This window comes from Sorex fumeus, unplaced genomic scaffold, assembly GCF_029834395.1.
Source record: "Sorex fumeus unplaced genomic scaffold, SorFum_2.1 ptg000041l, whole genome shotgun sequence".
NCBI classification, from domain to species: domain Eukaryota; kingdom Metazoa; phylum Chordata; class Mammalia; order Eulipotyphla; family Soricidae; genus Sorex; species Sorex fumeus.
Window position 1 is genome coordinate 5,578,880 of NW_026606098.1, and position 15,470 is coordinate 5,594,349.

The window sequence follows — 15,470 nt, forward strand, 5'->3', positions numbered from 1 at the left end:
GGTGGGGCCCGAGGCCGCGGCGTGGGGCCTCCCACAGGAGCCCCGGAGTCTCCGGCAGGGGCGAATCCACGGCCCGCGGCGCGGCAGGTTCTGCTCCGGGACCCGACGCGCCCGGCCCCGCCTCGCGCCGCGCCCCGCGGCCCGCCCCGTCCGGAAGCCCGGCCCGGCCCCGCGCTGGACGCCGGCCCCGCGCCGCTGGAGTCGGGGACTAGACTAGGGCTCCTGCCCGGTGGGCGGAGCAGGCGTCAGGCTCGCGGGCCCCGCACTTTCCCCGCTCAGAGCCCGAGGAGGCCTGCGTCCGCGCCGCCAGCCCGCCCCGTCGTCCGGTCCCGGGGAGGCGGCGCCGCAGGTAAGTGGGCGTGGCCCCGGGGCTCCCCCGCCCCTCACGCCCACGAAACGGGGGTCCAGGCGGGGACGCAGACCGGGCCGGGAGCAGCGTCCCGGGTGGGACGGGACCCCCCCGACGCCGTCTGCAGCCTCGCGCTGTGGGGGCGCAGGGGCGGGGCGGGCGTCGCAGAAGCCCAGGTGCTCGGCCAGGTGAGCGCGGGGTCCCCGCCCATTCGCTGCCTCCCGCGGAAGCTGGTAAGAGCTCGGGACAGTGCTCCGATAGGGGCCTGAGGCCGGGTGGGCACGCTGCTCTGCCCTCCGGGCTCAGACTGCAGGAGGCGCAGCTGGGCTGGGGGACCTTAGGCGCCGCGAGGAAGACCCCCCACCAGGTCGGGAACCGCAGCCTAAGCGCATCTCGGTCCCTCCCAGATAAACCCCCAGCTGTGTGGCCTCGGACGAGTCACTAGCCCTCTCTGTGCACCTCTCACGAGGGAAGCAGAGACAGCGGGGTCTGACGCACCGGGACGTGAGCTGACATGCAGACGAGGGTCTTCCCACACCTTCCTGTTCTGGGGTCTCCCTTTGTCCTGAGTCGCAGACCCCTACACTCAGGCCCAGGGTGCAGCTCCCACTCTGGAGAAGGAGGGGGGGGAGCCTGAGTTAAGGACTGACCCCCGCCCCAGAGCGGAGACCCGGGAAGCCTGTTCGCAGGCTAGTGGGGCCCAGTCTCTGTGCAGGATTCCTGGGCTGCCCTCACCGCCCCGCACAGCCCTGTGACGGCTCCTGCGAGCTGCAGGCCGCTCAGGAGAGCCAAGTGCCCCTTCCCCAGCCCGGAGTCCTGAACCCGCTGGCCCCGCCCAGACCCCACTGTCTCCCACCTGACCTCACTGGCCCCCACACTGACCTCACTGGACCCCACCTGACCTCATTGGCCCTTACCCTGACTTATGCCTCTCCCCTTGGCACCCCCCCAGCCCCCCCAAGGGGAAGCCAATGGTGTGTCCTGGGTTCGGGGGCACAAGGGTCCCTTCTCTGATATTCCAGCTTGGAGTCTCTCCCACAGGTCCTGCCTTCTGCTGCCTGGGGGTGGACATTTGCGTTTGTGGGGGCAGCAAACAGACCCCAGTGCCAGCCCTCCTTAGGACGGCATCCCTGTATTGCTGACCCTGGGCATGCTGCCCTGTGCACCAAGCGTGAACCGTGCTCCCCCGCCGAGCCTGGTTCCTTGCTCGCCCCCAGGACCCCGCCAGGGTGTGGGGCACGTGGGGGTCTTGCTAAGGGAGTCCCTGGGAGCTGTCTGAATGGGTGGAGCCCTGGGGCACTCTTCATGGGCTTCCCTGGGCACCTCTGTGGACTCAGGGCCGGGCTCGCTCCATTTTAGCTGTTTCCTTTCCCGGCTGAAATGGCCCCATGCCCCTTAAGTGCCAGTCACACCATCCCCACAGAACACGCGGGGCATCGAAGCAAAACGGAAAGGAAGGAATGAAGACGCAGAGGCAGGTAGAGTGCGGACAGTCTTATTGCGGGCACAGGTATCCAGGGTGCAGCAGGGAAACACTGCTTGGGGCAGGGGGAGGCTGCCGGAGTACTCAGGAGCAGGAGGAGGAGTACTGGAAGTACTCCCGCAGGGGCAGGAAGCAGGCCCTCAGCAGCCGCGTGGCTCCCGGCAGCGGCCCCCGTGCCCACAGCCTGCCCCGTGCCTGCAGTGCCGCCTCCTGCCCAGGCTCCAGCTCCGCGTGCCTGCTGGGGGGTCGTCCGTCAGGCAGGGTCAGGTGGCGGGGCATCTGGGAAGGGGCCACCGCCCCCCAGCCTCGTTACCTTTCCACTGCTGGGATGTTGCTCCACACCCGCACAGCGTTGGGGATGGTTTTATCGCACACACCTTGGATGGTCACTGGGTTGCTCTGCGGAACAGGCCGACAGGCTGCTGGCCCCACAGCGCCCCCTGGCCCTGCCCAACCCACCCTCACATGGGCTCTTTTCTTGCATTTGGGGACAGGCGCCTGGGGCTCCATCTCGGGGTCCCCTGGGCAGGGTGGGGGCAGCAAGACCTCGCTCCCGCAGGTGGACCCTCCTCCCTGCAGGGGCTGGACACGGGGGCCCCGGGGGTGATGGAAACCAGGCCCCATCCTGCATCCTACACGGATGTGCAAACCCACAGGATCCAAAGTCTGTGCCTCCAGGGCAGGCCACCAAGCAGCCTGTGGCAGGAAGACACCAGCTGGAGTGACCGTGGCCCATGGTAGCACTGACCCACAGGCTGAGGCCTTCAGGCATGGGACTTAAAGTCTTTGTGGGGTGTGACTGTGGGGGTGTGATTGGGGGGTATGTGTGATTGTGGGGGTGTGACTTTGGAGGTGTGTGATTGTGGGAGTGTGACTGGGGATGTGATGGAGTGTGGTTGCGGGGGTGTGTGATTGTGGGGGTGTGACTGGGGGTATGACTGTGGGGGTGTCGTTGTGAGAGTGTGACTCTGGGGATGTGACTGTGGAGCTGTGGTTGTGGGGTATGATTGTGATTATGGGGTGTGTGTGATTGTGGAGTGTGTGATTGTGGGGATGTAGTTGTGGAGTGTGTGTGATTGTGGGGTGTGTGGTTGTGTGTGTGGTCATGGGGGGTGTGACTGTGGAGTGTGTGTGGTTGTGGGGGTGTGATTGTGGGGATTGTGATTGTGGGGGTGTGATTGTGGGGTGTGTGTGGTTGTGGGGGTGTGGTTGTGGGGATTGTGATTGTGGAGTGTGTGTGATTGTGGGGTGTGTGATTGTGGGGATTGTGATTGTGGGGATGTGATTGTGGGGGTGTGATTATGGGGGATGGGGGAGTGACTGTGGAGTGTGTGTGACTGTGGGAATGTGATTGTGGGGGTGTGATTGTGGAGTTGTGTGATTGTGGGAGTGTGATTATGGGGTATGTGTGATTATGGGGGTGTGATTGTGGGGGGGGTGACTGTGGGGGTGTGATGGGCATCACAGAGTGCCCCAAGCCCATGTGGAGGTGCGTGTGAGGGCCTGGGCTCCGGGGCCTCTGCCCTGTGTGGCCCGCGGTCACTCACCTCCAGGAAGCGGGTGGCGATGTCCTGGTTGTCTGGGCCCAGCAGCAGGTGGTCTGCGAACATCCAGAAGAAGGGCAGGGGGCTGCCGGGTGCGGGCCGCACGTACTGCAGCAGCCGGTGGAACTGGAACAGGTACCAGCCTGCGGGCCCAGGAGCGCCAGGATGCACAGGGGTGCGGGTGGGAGTGTAGGCACATGCAGGGGTGCCGGGACACATGAGGATACAGGTGTGGGGATGTGCAGGGGTGCAAGTGGAGGCGGTACAGGTGGAGGGGTGCAGGGGTAAAGGTGGAGAAGGTGCAGGTGGAGGGGGCGCAGGGGTGCAGGTGGAGGGGGTGCAGGTGGAGGAGTACAGGGGTGCAGGTGGAGGGGTGCAGGTGGGGAGGTGCAGGGGTGTCAGTGGAGGGGGTGCAGGGGTGCAGGTGGAGTGGTGCAGAGGTGCAGGTGGAGGGAGTGCAGGGGTGTAGGTGGGGGGGGTACAGGGGTGCAGGTGCTGGCGTGGCCTTAGAGGGTGAGATGGGGCAGCTCTCACAAGGTGGGTGGTTGTAGGCCTGGCCGAGGGGGGGCGTCGAGCCGTACATGAGGTCGAAGGAGCCCCAGGCTTCCACCTGCAGGACAGGGGACTGCAGGGACCAGATGGACACTTGGGGCCCTCAGCCTGTGGCTGCAGCTATCTGATGTCATGTGGGCAGGCGCACCAGAGGGCTGGGAGGCAGGGCTGGCACAGCCATGGGCCCTCGTGTGGGTCCCTCCATCTCTGCCCTGCTCACCAGGCTCCCTGGGAGACCAGGCCGTTCCTCCAGCAAGGGGCAGGGGCGCTGCATGCCAAGGGCTGGCCTGCTTGCTCCGCCAGTAGCCCGGTGTGGGCTTGCCCATCGGTGCGTTAGCTGACCAAGTGGGGACACTTACATCCTTCCTCACGATGTCTGTGACATCCTCCACGTGCTTCAGCTGCCCTGGGCCAGCGTCGTCCCACAGGAAACCCAGACTTGCCAGCTCTAGGGGCGGAGCCGACACTGGCCTGTGGGCTGGACTCAGAGACCAGCCCCTGCCCGCCCTGGGGGCACCAACACTGGCCAGGTCTGTGGGCAGGACCCTCAGGAGCCCGAGCAGGGCTCTGGGCGGGGCTGAATCCAGCAGGGCCCCGGGGCTGCATGACCCTACATGCCTAACCCCCACCCCCCACACCAGAAGCAGCAGCACCCTGACTCCATGCGGCCTGGGGAGCTGCTTCCCAGGTCCTTTGGGTGTCTGGGGAAGTGGACAGGCTCCCACAGGCCCAGCACGAGGCAGTGCGGCCACACCCCTGGGCCCATGGGGCACCTGCCGTGAGGGGCCCTGCCAGGAAGCAGTGCGGCGGAAGAGGTCGGGTGGGCCATGACCGGTGCCCACACCCACCAGCTCAGGCCTTCCCGCCTCGCTGCCCCCTGCCCAGCATGTCCCGACTCCCTGGCCAGCAGCCCCCATCCCATAGGTGCCCCCACTCTCACCCCTCTTGGGCGACACTCACCGGGTCCGATGTCCCCGAAGAGGCACAGTGCTCGCAGGGGCCGCCGCCTCCAGACGGGCACAGTCTTGAACATCTCCTGCGGCTTTGCCTGTGGGCACACGTCCCGCTGAGCCCCACCCGGCACGGGCACCCGGCATGATGCTGCCCGGTGTTTCCCAGAAAGAGCCAGACGTGGGGCACCCTGAGCCCCATCCACAACCCTCTTGGGCTCCGAGTGGGCACCCAGGCTGTGAGCCCCTTGCACGCTTTGGGAAACCTTTCCTGGGTGACATCTGAACCTCCCCAGGCCAGGAGCTGGAGTCTGACCTCCCCACTCCCCATACCTCCCCCAGCACTGCCACAGGCCCTGAGAGACGCCAGGTGTGGCCCCAAACCAACAAGGGGGGGCCTGCTGCAGTGAGAGCCTGCAGGGTCCAGCCCAAGCCATGCCTGCAGCTCTGCTGACCTACAGGCTGGCCACAGCAGCTTCCACACCGACACCAAAAATCACAGCCAGGTGCTCTGGCCCACGAGTGTGCCCCCAGCAAGCACTGCGTGACCTGGGGAGCACCACCATGACCTGGGGAGCATCCCTCTGGTCCCTTGGGAGCACGCCCAGAACATAGCACTGTGGATGAGCACCATGCCTGCGTGGCCTCTGCCCCCCCCCATCTCTGCCCTTAAAGGCCTGTGCCCTGCGGGCGGCTGACCCCAGGCCTGCTGCCTGCTGCTCACCGACTCCTGGTCGCAGAAGGCCTTCAGACGAGCCCGCCACTTGTTGCGCCGTCGCAGCAGCCCACTGTTGGGGAAGGGCAGGCAGAGGAAGCAGGCCCACCGGCTCATGGCCTGCACCTTCTCTGACGTCCCAGGGCCCACCAGCGCATCCACACACTCGAAGCAGTAGCACCTGGCCCAACAGCACCCACAGGCTGAGAGGGGGGCAGCTGCCAGGGGAGCCCAGGGGGTGGGGGGCTGAGTCCAGGCCAGGGCCAGGGGTGGGTGCGAGGGGTGGTGAGTGTAGTCGGGAGCAGGGGTGGGGGCAGGGGGCTAAATCCAGGTGGGGAGCAGAGGTGGGGGGTCAGGGTCCCGGCCATGAGTTGGAGGCTGTTGACACGGAGCCCAGGACAGGCAGCTTGATGGGCTCGCAGGCTCCGGGCACGGCTCACCGGGTGCAGTCTGGACTCTCGCACAGCAGCAGGATGTCCCCAGAGCCGCAGATGGAGCAATAGGACTGGTGGCCATCATCATCGTACAGGAACAGGCTGTCCAGGTACTTGTCCTGGGGGAGCCAAGGCTGAGCCGCCGCCTGCCCCCTTTCCTGTCCATGCCCCCAGGTTCGTGCCCCTGCCTGCCCATCCCACCTGCCCACCCCAGGTTCACACGCCTCACTCCACAGCCCACCGGGACTCCACCCCCCACCCCATCGGCCCTCCCCCCTACCTTGCATGGGGCGCACATGCCCCCTTGGAACAGAGGGTGCTGCGTGTACACCTGGGCGCACCCGCAGCAGATGCACAGGTCTGCAAGCACAGCGGGGCACATCAGCAGCCCCAAGGGTGCTAGGACCCCTCGGCGGGCCAGTGGGTGACCCGCCCCCCCTCCCAGCCACCGGGAGAGGGCAAGCTGTTGCGTGCAGGCAACAGCTGCAGCCCTGCTGGCCCCTCTGGAAATCCCAGTGGGCTGTTTGTTGGTTTCTGTATTGGGCAGAAATGGAGATTCAAGTTGAAAACCCCGAGGGAAGTGTGAGGGGCCAGAGGCCGGCCCAGCACCTCACCGCCGTGAGTGGGCTCAGGGTCCACGCATGCCGCCACTGTCCTGACATCAGGCTGGGGACAGTCGCACACTGAGGGCACACAAGGTCTGTGGGAGGGGGCGGGGGGAGGGAAGTGCACACGCATGCCATGCCACCAGCAGGGGCCCCTCACCTTCTATGTCCCTGCCGTTGTCCTGGACCTCGTAGGCGATGAGATCTGGGAGAGAAAAGTCAAGCGGGGCTGCCCCTCCCGCCTCCCCCTGACAGGCAGGACCCCCGGGGCTTCGGCTGGGGTAGGGGGAGCTGAGTGCTGGAGCACTTGGCACTCTAGGGATCCAGGGCCTGCATGGGTCACAGGACACACATCAGTCCTCAGTCTCCCCCAGCTGAGTCAGAGGCTCCCAGAAAGTGGGTGCAGAGGTGCGTGGGGAGCCTTTGCCCAGGGGCCAGCAGTGGGAAGAGCCTCACCTCTGTGGGGCTTCAGCAGGGCTGGAGGGGATGGCTCACTGGAGTCCACCACGATGACATCCAAGCTGGCCTCCTCGTTCAGGACTGGGACAGGCACACAGTGGGTGGACGCGTACCACAGCACACACATATATACACATGCACACAGTGGGTGGACACATGCTGCAGCACACACATATACACATGCACACAGTGGGTGGACACATGCTGCAGCACACACATATACACATGTACACAGTGAATGGACACGTGCCATAGCACACACATATACATGTGCACACATGCCACAGCACACATATACACGTGCACAAAGCGGGTAGACATGTGCTGCAGCACACACATGTACACATGCACACAGTGGGTGGACACGTGCCGCAGCACACACATGTACACATGCACACAGTGTGTGGACACGTGCCGCAGCATGCACATAAACACACATGCCACAGCACATATATATACGTCCACACAGTAGGTAGACATGTGCCACAGCACATACATATATACATGCACACAGTGGGTGGATGCGTGCCACAGCACACACATACACATGCACATGTGCCACAGCACACACACATACATGTGTACACAGTGGATGGATGTGTGCCATAGCACACATATACACGTACACATGTGCCACAGCACACACAGAGAACACACATGTTCCAGGGTACAGACAACATGGGTTATGTAGCACAGGATGTGGCACTGTGACACACAGTACGGGGACAGGATCCACACGTGCAGGGACAGAAAGTGGCCCATCAGCCTCAGCTGGGAGCCCCAGCCCAGCTCTGCCTGTACACACAAGTGTTCCTCCCACCCCACGGAATGTAGGACCTCCCAGAGGGGCATCCACCTGACCTCTAGTCCAGGTGCCCGAAGGCTCAAAAACCTTGCAGGAAGCGGGAAGAAAGCACTCACGGGTCTCACTGGGCCGTGGCCCCTGGGGCTGCCTGTCCCAGCAGCTGTCAGGTGAGTCTGAAGCTGAGGTCCTTGGGGAGGAAACAGCCATGGAGGCAGGCAGGTAGGAGGGCCCACACCAATACAGGTCGGTTCTGTCCAAAGATTACAGACCCCCCCCCCCCCAGAATGGGCGCGGCCCTCACGTGCTTGCCATGCGGGGGCGGGAAGGGCTGGGCCTGGCTAGGTGAGGGACCGCGCGGGGGCGTCCCTTCAGGGAGTGGGGAGGGTCACAGGGGCTGCGGTGCGGGGGAGGGGAGCCCAGGGGCAGAGCTCTGGGGGCGGCAGGGCAGAGGTCAGGGTGAGATTCTGGGGCCAGGCCACTCATATGCCTGGGGATGGGCAAGAGAGGGCGGGTCCACTCAACGGAGGGGATCTAGTCGGGGCTCAGACCCCTTGATACAAGCATAGACTAGGCTGAGACTGGCAAGGGGGGAGGCACGTCTCTTGCATGCAGATTCCACCTTGGTTCAATCCCCAGCACCACATACGGTTCACCTGAGTCCTGCCAAGAGTGACCCTAAGGGCATACTAGGAGTAAGCCCTGAGCATCACCGAAACTGGAAGAAAAAAGAAAGTCTGCTTTGTTCTTTAGTATCAACACAATGTATCTATGTGGCTTTAGGTGGCTATAATATTGATACAATGTAGCTACCTGGTTTTGGCATAGCTACCTCACTTTGGCTACCAGGACCTGCATACAGTGTAGCTATCTAACTTTGGATGACCACATATCGATACAATGTAGCTACCTGATTCTGTGTGGCTTTCAATATTGACTGGCTGCCTGCCATTTTGACATAATGGTGTCTACTCTGCTTTGGTGTCCTACAATGTTTGTCACAATGTTTCCACCTGACTTTGGGTGGCTTACTATGTTGATACATTTCCACTCGGCATTGGTTGTCCATAATGTTGATACAATGTATCTGCTCACTGGTGCTGCTGGAGTTGACACCCTGCAGCCAGTGAGAAGAGTAATGTTGGTGGAGTGACTCCTGTGCCCACGAGGTCACTGTAAGGAAAGCTGAGTGCCTGAGCGTCCTTAAATTTTCAGAAGACGAAGTGCCCTAAAGAGCTGTGCTTAGTGGCTGGAAGGACCTCACAGGGTAGGACACTTGCCTTGAACACAGGTCCCCCCAAAAGTCCCGAGCAGAGCCAGGTGTGGCCCCTCCCCCCAAAAAAGTGTTTCAGTGCAATGTGTTATCAGCTACAGTGGGCTGTGACCCTGATACCTCCTTATTCTCTGTCTGAAAACTTGTGCACTTGAGCCCCTTCTCCCCAGGTGCCCTCTGGACACCTCCATTTCATTCCCTAGAAGCCCTGCTCTTTTCCTTCTCCCCCTTTAAGTTTCCAGCTATACGGCTGGGGAAGGTGCTCAGTGGTGAGCACCTGCTTTGCTGTAAACCGCCTGACCTGGAAAAGAGATTCTGTGTGCAACTGAGATGGCGCTTTCTCCCACCGAGCCTGGCACTGTCTGGAGCCTGCAGGCTGGGCCCTGGGTCTGTGAATGGCAGGGGAGGGTGGGGTGCTGTCTCCCGGGTATATGCAAGCAAGCGCCTGACCCCCCAGCCACCCCGTCTTAAATATACCATGTGGGTAGACGGATAAGTAGATAGTGGGTATTTGCACACTCAGCAGTGGTCAGGGCTTCCTCTCGGCTCTGTGCTCAGGGATCACTCCTGGTGGTATTTGGGGAACCAGATGGGGTTCTGGGAATTGAACTGGGGTTTTTGGTCTTACCCAGTTCTCTCTGGCCCCAAAACATGCTTTTTGGTCAGTGGTGTTACATCTTTGAAGATGCCTTTAACTTCAGTATCATGGAGGGTTCGGGTTCTGCCTACATTTTCCTCTATGTGCCTTACTGATTCAGGTCTGCTATTGAGGTCTTTAATCCACCTTGATTTGACTTTTGTGCATGAAATTAGAAAGAGGTCTGGGATTATTGTTTGGCGTGTAGCTGACTAGTTTTCCGGCACCACTTGTTGAAGAGGTTTTCCTTACTCCGTTTCCCCCCACCCCTTTTATCAAAGATTCATATACCTGAGGGTCTATCTCAGGATTCAGCTCTTTCACTGATCTGAGGGTCTGTCTGGACTCCAATTCTATACTGCTTTCTTTTTCTTTTTGGGTCACACCTGGTGATGCACAGGGGTTACTCCTGGCTCTGCACTCAGGAATCACCCCTGGCGGTGCTCAGGGGACCATATGGGATGCTGGGAATCGAACCCTGGTTGGCTGCGTGCAAGGCAAACACTCTACCAGCTGTGCTATTGCTCCAGCCCCTCTATACTGCTTTAATTACTACTGCCCATAGTACAATTTGAAGTTGGGAAAAGTGATGCCACCCATCTTCTTTTCCTTAGGGGGGACAAACACATTTTGTGTTTAATCAGAGCAGGAAAAAAGGGGGCCATGGCAATGTAGCCATTCCACTCCTGTTTGAGTAGAATCATCCAAACTGAGAGTTTTGCTTTCTTCATCATTGTGCCCACCAGCTCATAAGGACAAGGGGAACCCAGAGAGAGGCGGTGCAGCCCACCTGTGTCCCCGCCCACGTCCCCATTCCTAGTGTTGTTTTGCAAAGAAAAGGCACATGGGGGGGGGCAGGGGGAAATACCAGCTCACCCCCTGGGAAGTGAGTTTCTGGTTGTCTGACCAAACAGCACCCCTGGAGACCACCACAGTGCAACTGGGGGCTCTTGGAAGTGCTCCCTTGTTGGCGTCAGAAGCAGCAGCTAAGCCCCAGAGAGTCCTGCGTGGGAGGCACGGAACTGCATCGAATTCTAACCTTCAGGGACTTGGGGTCCCTGTGCCCCGCTGCAGCTCTGCAAAAGCAGCTGTCTCAAGGCGAGACAAGAGGGGCTAGGGTGGAGGTCCAGGAACCAACCTCGGGGCTACAGTAACCCCATTTCTGAGAGTCAAACACCGCCAGAGAGAGGGCCTCACTGGGCGCAGGTAGGCTTGCTCCTGTGGGCTTGGGCCTTTATTTCGTGCTGGGAATAGTGAGTCCAGTGTGTTGCCTCCGGTTGTGATGCCCTGGGACCAGCTTCTAAAAGGTGGGAGGAGCTGGGGTGTAGGTTGGAGATTGGGGGCGTTTTGAGTGCACTAGGCAGGCAGCAGGTCTCCGTGCTCTGCGGAGGCGGCGGGGGCGGGCGAGCGGGGTGTGGGCGGGGGTTTAGAGGCACCTGGGACAAGGCTCTTCCAGGTGGGTTCGAGCACGGAATGAGGGAGTGCAGCCCTCTGCTGGCCAATACAGGCAACGCTGTGGCTTTGCCCTTCAGGGCAGAATCTCAGTGTGGGAGAGATCTGAGGGGGCCCTGGACACCCAGCGTGCTCGCAGGGGCCTCCGCGCGCGCACACAGTAGCCCTTTGTCCACACACACTCCTGGGCTCACAGGCCTGGAGCCCATGTCCAGCAGCTGCTCTCCAGGGCGTGTGTCCCGCGTCCAGGCCCCCAAGGCCCCATGGTGGGCACCTGCGCATCTGCCCAACAGGTGTGAAGACCTGAGCTTATCCCTGGCTCCACAGTCTGGTGGCAGACCTTTGTGACCCCAGTGAGCACCAGAGTCTGAATCAGGAGCCCCCAAGTGGGCAGAGAGGGGACAGTCTCCCGAGCTTCAAGGTTTCCATATTCATTTGGCTTTTTTGCCCTGACCTGCAGGTGCTCTGTATCTGGACCATCAGCCTGGTCCATGTGTCTGAGACAAGTCTCAGCTCCCAGGAGTCATTCTGAGTTTGCACATGTGTAATTACTGTGTACTAGATCTGTGTGCGCCGGCCAGAGCCATAGCACAGCCGGGAGAGCACATGCCTAGCAGGTGGCTGACTCAGGTTCAATCCCCGGCACCCCATATGGCCCCCAAGCTCCACCAGGAGTGATCCCTGAGCACAGAGCCAGGAGTAAGCCCTGAAAACTGCAAGGTGTGGCCCCCAAACCTTCCTGGGCCCCCCAGACCCTGCCTCCTGCCTTCCTCCTGCTGTGATGCTACATTCCAAGTTTCCAGGCCACATCTAGATTCCAGTCAGATTCCTGGGCCTTTGTGTGTGTGTGTGTGTGTGTGTGTGTGTGTGTGTGTGTGTGTTTCTTTTTCATTTGTTTTTTTGCCTTTTTTTTTTTTTTTGGCATTTGGGCCACATCTGACAATGCTCACAGGTTACTCCAGGGTCTGCACTCGGGAATCACACCTGGAGAGGCTTGGGGGACCATACGGGGTGACAGGAATTGAATCTGGGTCAGCTGCCTGCAAGTCCAGTCCAGTCTCCATCCAGCCAGGTTCCTTCTCAGCATCTGCAGGAGCTCAGCTGTGGAATAGCTGGTCCTTGAGCCAGGGCCTGTGTCTCTGAGAGGCCTCTGGCCGCCTGGACAGCAGCTTCTCGCCACTGTGTCTATTCACTCATGCTCCCCCAGCTCCTTGGGGCTGCAGCTGCAGGTGACCGAGCAGAAATCTGCTCCTTGGCCGTTTGACTGCTCTAGCCTGGGGACCGCTCCTACGTTCTCGTTCGTGTGGTGGGTGTTTGTGCTGCTGTGAAATTTCCATATTTATTTGTTTCTCATGTGATGAAGAAAGACACACAGCCCTGAAGTCCTGCCCCCAGCGGGCACTGGAGGGGTCAGCTCTGCGAAGGGGTCAGCCCCAGCCCTCACAGTCTCCAACCTGCTGAGATGCCGCCCCAAGACCACGCCCTTCCCGGACCCGCCCCCAGAAGACCACGCCCCTTCCAGGGCCCGCCCCTCCTTCCTTCGTGCTCAGCACCAGGCACAGACTTTGCTGGTGACATTTGTGGGGCTTTCAGCTCTACAGTCAACGCTGGTCCCCAAGGCAGGGGCGTGGGTGGGAGGCGCGGGGCTCACAGGGAAGAGTAGAGGTAGAGAGGCAGCGCGTACCCAAGCGTGAGCCTGCACTTGTGCCCGCACCCATGTCCCCCACCTGTGTCCACTCCTGCACCCACACCCGCCCCTGCACTGTGCCCCCAACTGTGCCTCCACTGTCCGCACCTGTGCCCATTCCTGTGCCGCCTGCCTGGGTGCCCTGCTGCCAGCAGGGGTGAGTTTGGGCCGCAGCACATCCCAGTCGCGTCCCATCCCTGCCTGCAGACCCGTCGTGTCAGGCATTCAGCTCCGGGGCTGCCCTGGCACGGGCAGAGCGACTCTGCACGGGAGTCGGAGGAGGCAGTGGGAAGTGGGTCCCCTGAGGGCACAGGAAGTGAGTTGCTCCTCTATTGTGCCTCTCAGAAAATCTCCGGAGAGGGGAAACTCAGGGGTCCCCGGGTTTGTAGGCAGGGAGCAGGCCATGGGTGGGCAGGTTGCAGATTGTGTCCCCGACTGAATCTGCCTGTGGTGGGCTCTGGGCAATAAGTGGCATCCATGCAGTTCAGGTGAACATCCAAGTGGTGTCCAGAGGGGGGTGGACAAGAAACTTCGGTTTCCTCCCAGTTTTCTTCAGTGAGGCTGAGAGTGCTCTAAAAGCTGTCTGGGGTGTCTGTGGGAAACTAGACCTCCGCCCCGGAACATCCTCCCCCCCCCCCCCCACACTCACACTCACACCTTAGCAAACCTTCATGCTTTAGGAGGAGGGCAGGGCTCAGGGCAGACTTCTGGCTCTGCACTCAGGGATTGCTTCTGTTGGGGTTCAGGGGAGCCCTGTGGGGGGCCAGCCCAAGGGACCAATGCAAGTGCCTTGGGCTCTGGACAGCCTCTCTGGCTCCTGTTAAACCTGCTCTTAAAGCAAGTAGTGGGATGGAGAGAGCACAACAGGGAGGGTGCTTGCCTTGCACACAGCTGGCCCAGGTTCGATCCCAGCACCACATATAGTCCCCTGAACCCCACCAGAGTGATCCCTGACCACAAAGCCAGGAGCAAGCCCTTGAGCACCACCAGGTGTGGCCAAAATTAAATAAAATCCAGGTGCAGTAGCCAGAAGAAAATCAATGTCAGTGGAGACTGAGGCCTCTGTGGGGAGAGAGGGAGCAGGGGGGCAGGGGTGAGGCCTCTGTGGGGGCAGAAGGAGCACAGTGCGGGGAGGGGACGCTGCTGGCCAAGGCCAGATCAGAGTCCACTGTGCCATGCACACCTCATGGGGCTGGCCAGGGATCACTCTGGAGTGCTCGACTCCTCCTTCAAGTCACCGACATGAGCAAGCCAATTTCAGGCAAAACGCTCCCACGGCAGTGCCCAGCAAGGCCCCCCTGACAGCAGCTGGGAGAATATGCCGGTGCCCGGTGCTAGGAACCCCTCCAGAGAGGCCGGCTGCAGGCAGTGCCGGATGCTGTGCACAGGTGGGGCAGCTGGCACCAGGCCACGGGGCAGGCCTGGGCATGTGACAGCCCGGGGACAGTGAAGCTTTGCCCCGGGACCGAGTCCGTCTTCCTGGCCCCTGAGTGTCGCCCTGCAAGGCGTTTCGCTTGTGGTTTGGCGCGTTGCTGGCACACAGCTCCATGGGGCTAAGAGAATTTGGACATGGCAGCTTTAGAAACAGCTCAGGGCCTGGACACACAAGACCGGGGCACCTGCTCTGCATGCGGCCCCTGGGTTCGATCCCTGGCACCTCATGGGGTCTCTCCAGCACCAGCAGGATAACCCCAGAGCACAGAGCCCAGAGCAAGCCCTGGGCACTGCTGGCTGTGGACCAGTACAACCCCCCACAGACCCTTAAAATACTAAATCCAGAGCTTTTGATGATGTGTGGCAGGACAAGATCCATTGTAGTTTAAAATTTGAAGAGAGTAAATTTAAAGTTATTCTTGGGTAATAATTATGAAGGCTCAATCCCCACTCTTGGGACTGTTCACAGTTGGTTGAGCAATTTCCTGCCCTGAACTAAATTGGGCACGTTAATGTTCGTTTTTTTTGTTTTTTTTTTTTTTAAATTGAGTCACCATGACTTACTAACTCACAGAGTCGTTTATCTTTGTTTCAGGTTTCAGGTATGTAGTTTTTCAACACCAACCCCACACCAATGCCCATTACTCTCCATCAATGTCCCCAGTTTTCCTCCCCCCTCTCCCCAGCTTGCTTCTGTTGGCCGGGAGCAAGGCACTTTTCTCCTTCCCCATTGTCCTACTGTTCCCTTCCCTAACTTATCCTTCCCACCCCTATCCCAGTAGCAAGCTTCCTACAGAAGACCAGTTCTTCTGCTCTGCATTTCTATTGCCATTGGCCATTGATATTTCCCTACAAAGTTTCTTTATATCCCACATAAGAGAGATTATTCTGAGTCTGTTCCTCACCCTCTGATTGATTCCACTCAACATGATACCCTCCAGATCCATTCACATTGCAGCACATTATATGACTCTTTTTTTTTTTTTTGCTTTTTGGGTCACACCTGGCAATGCACAGGGGCTACTCCTGGTGGTGCTCAGGGGACCATATGGGATGCTGGGAATCCAACCCGGGTCGGCCACGTGCAAGGCAAA

General features: G+C 60.5%; 1 protein-coding gene across 1 annotated transcript; it reads right to left on the reverse strand.

The window, feature by feature from the left end:
* Positions 1–1,916: 1,916 nt before the first annotated feature.
* DNMT3L (DNA methyltransferase 3 like) lies at positions 1,917–7,218 on the reverse strand. The gene is made up of 11 exons (XM_056119645.1): positions 7,089–7,218; positions 6,793–6,837; positions 6,308–6,387; positions 6,034–6,146; positions 5,603–5,774; positions 4,889–4,976; positions 4,288–4,376; positions 3,911–3,986; positions 3,380–3,519; positions 2,146–2,231; positions 1,917–2,070 (listed from the first exon to the last, which is right to left on the reverse strand). Exons 1-11 carry the CDS (start codon positions 7,216–7,218, stop codon positions 1,917–1,919), a joined length of 1,173 nt encoding a protein of 390 aa, XP_055975620.1.
* Between the last annotated feature and the right edge of the window lie 8,252 nt (positions 7,219–15,470).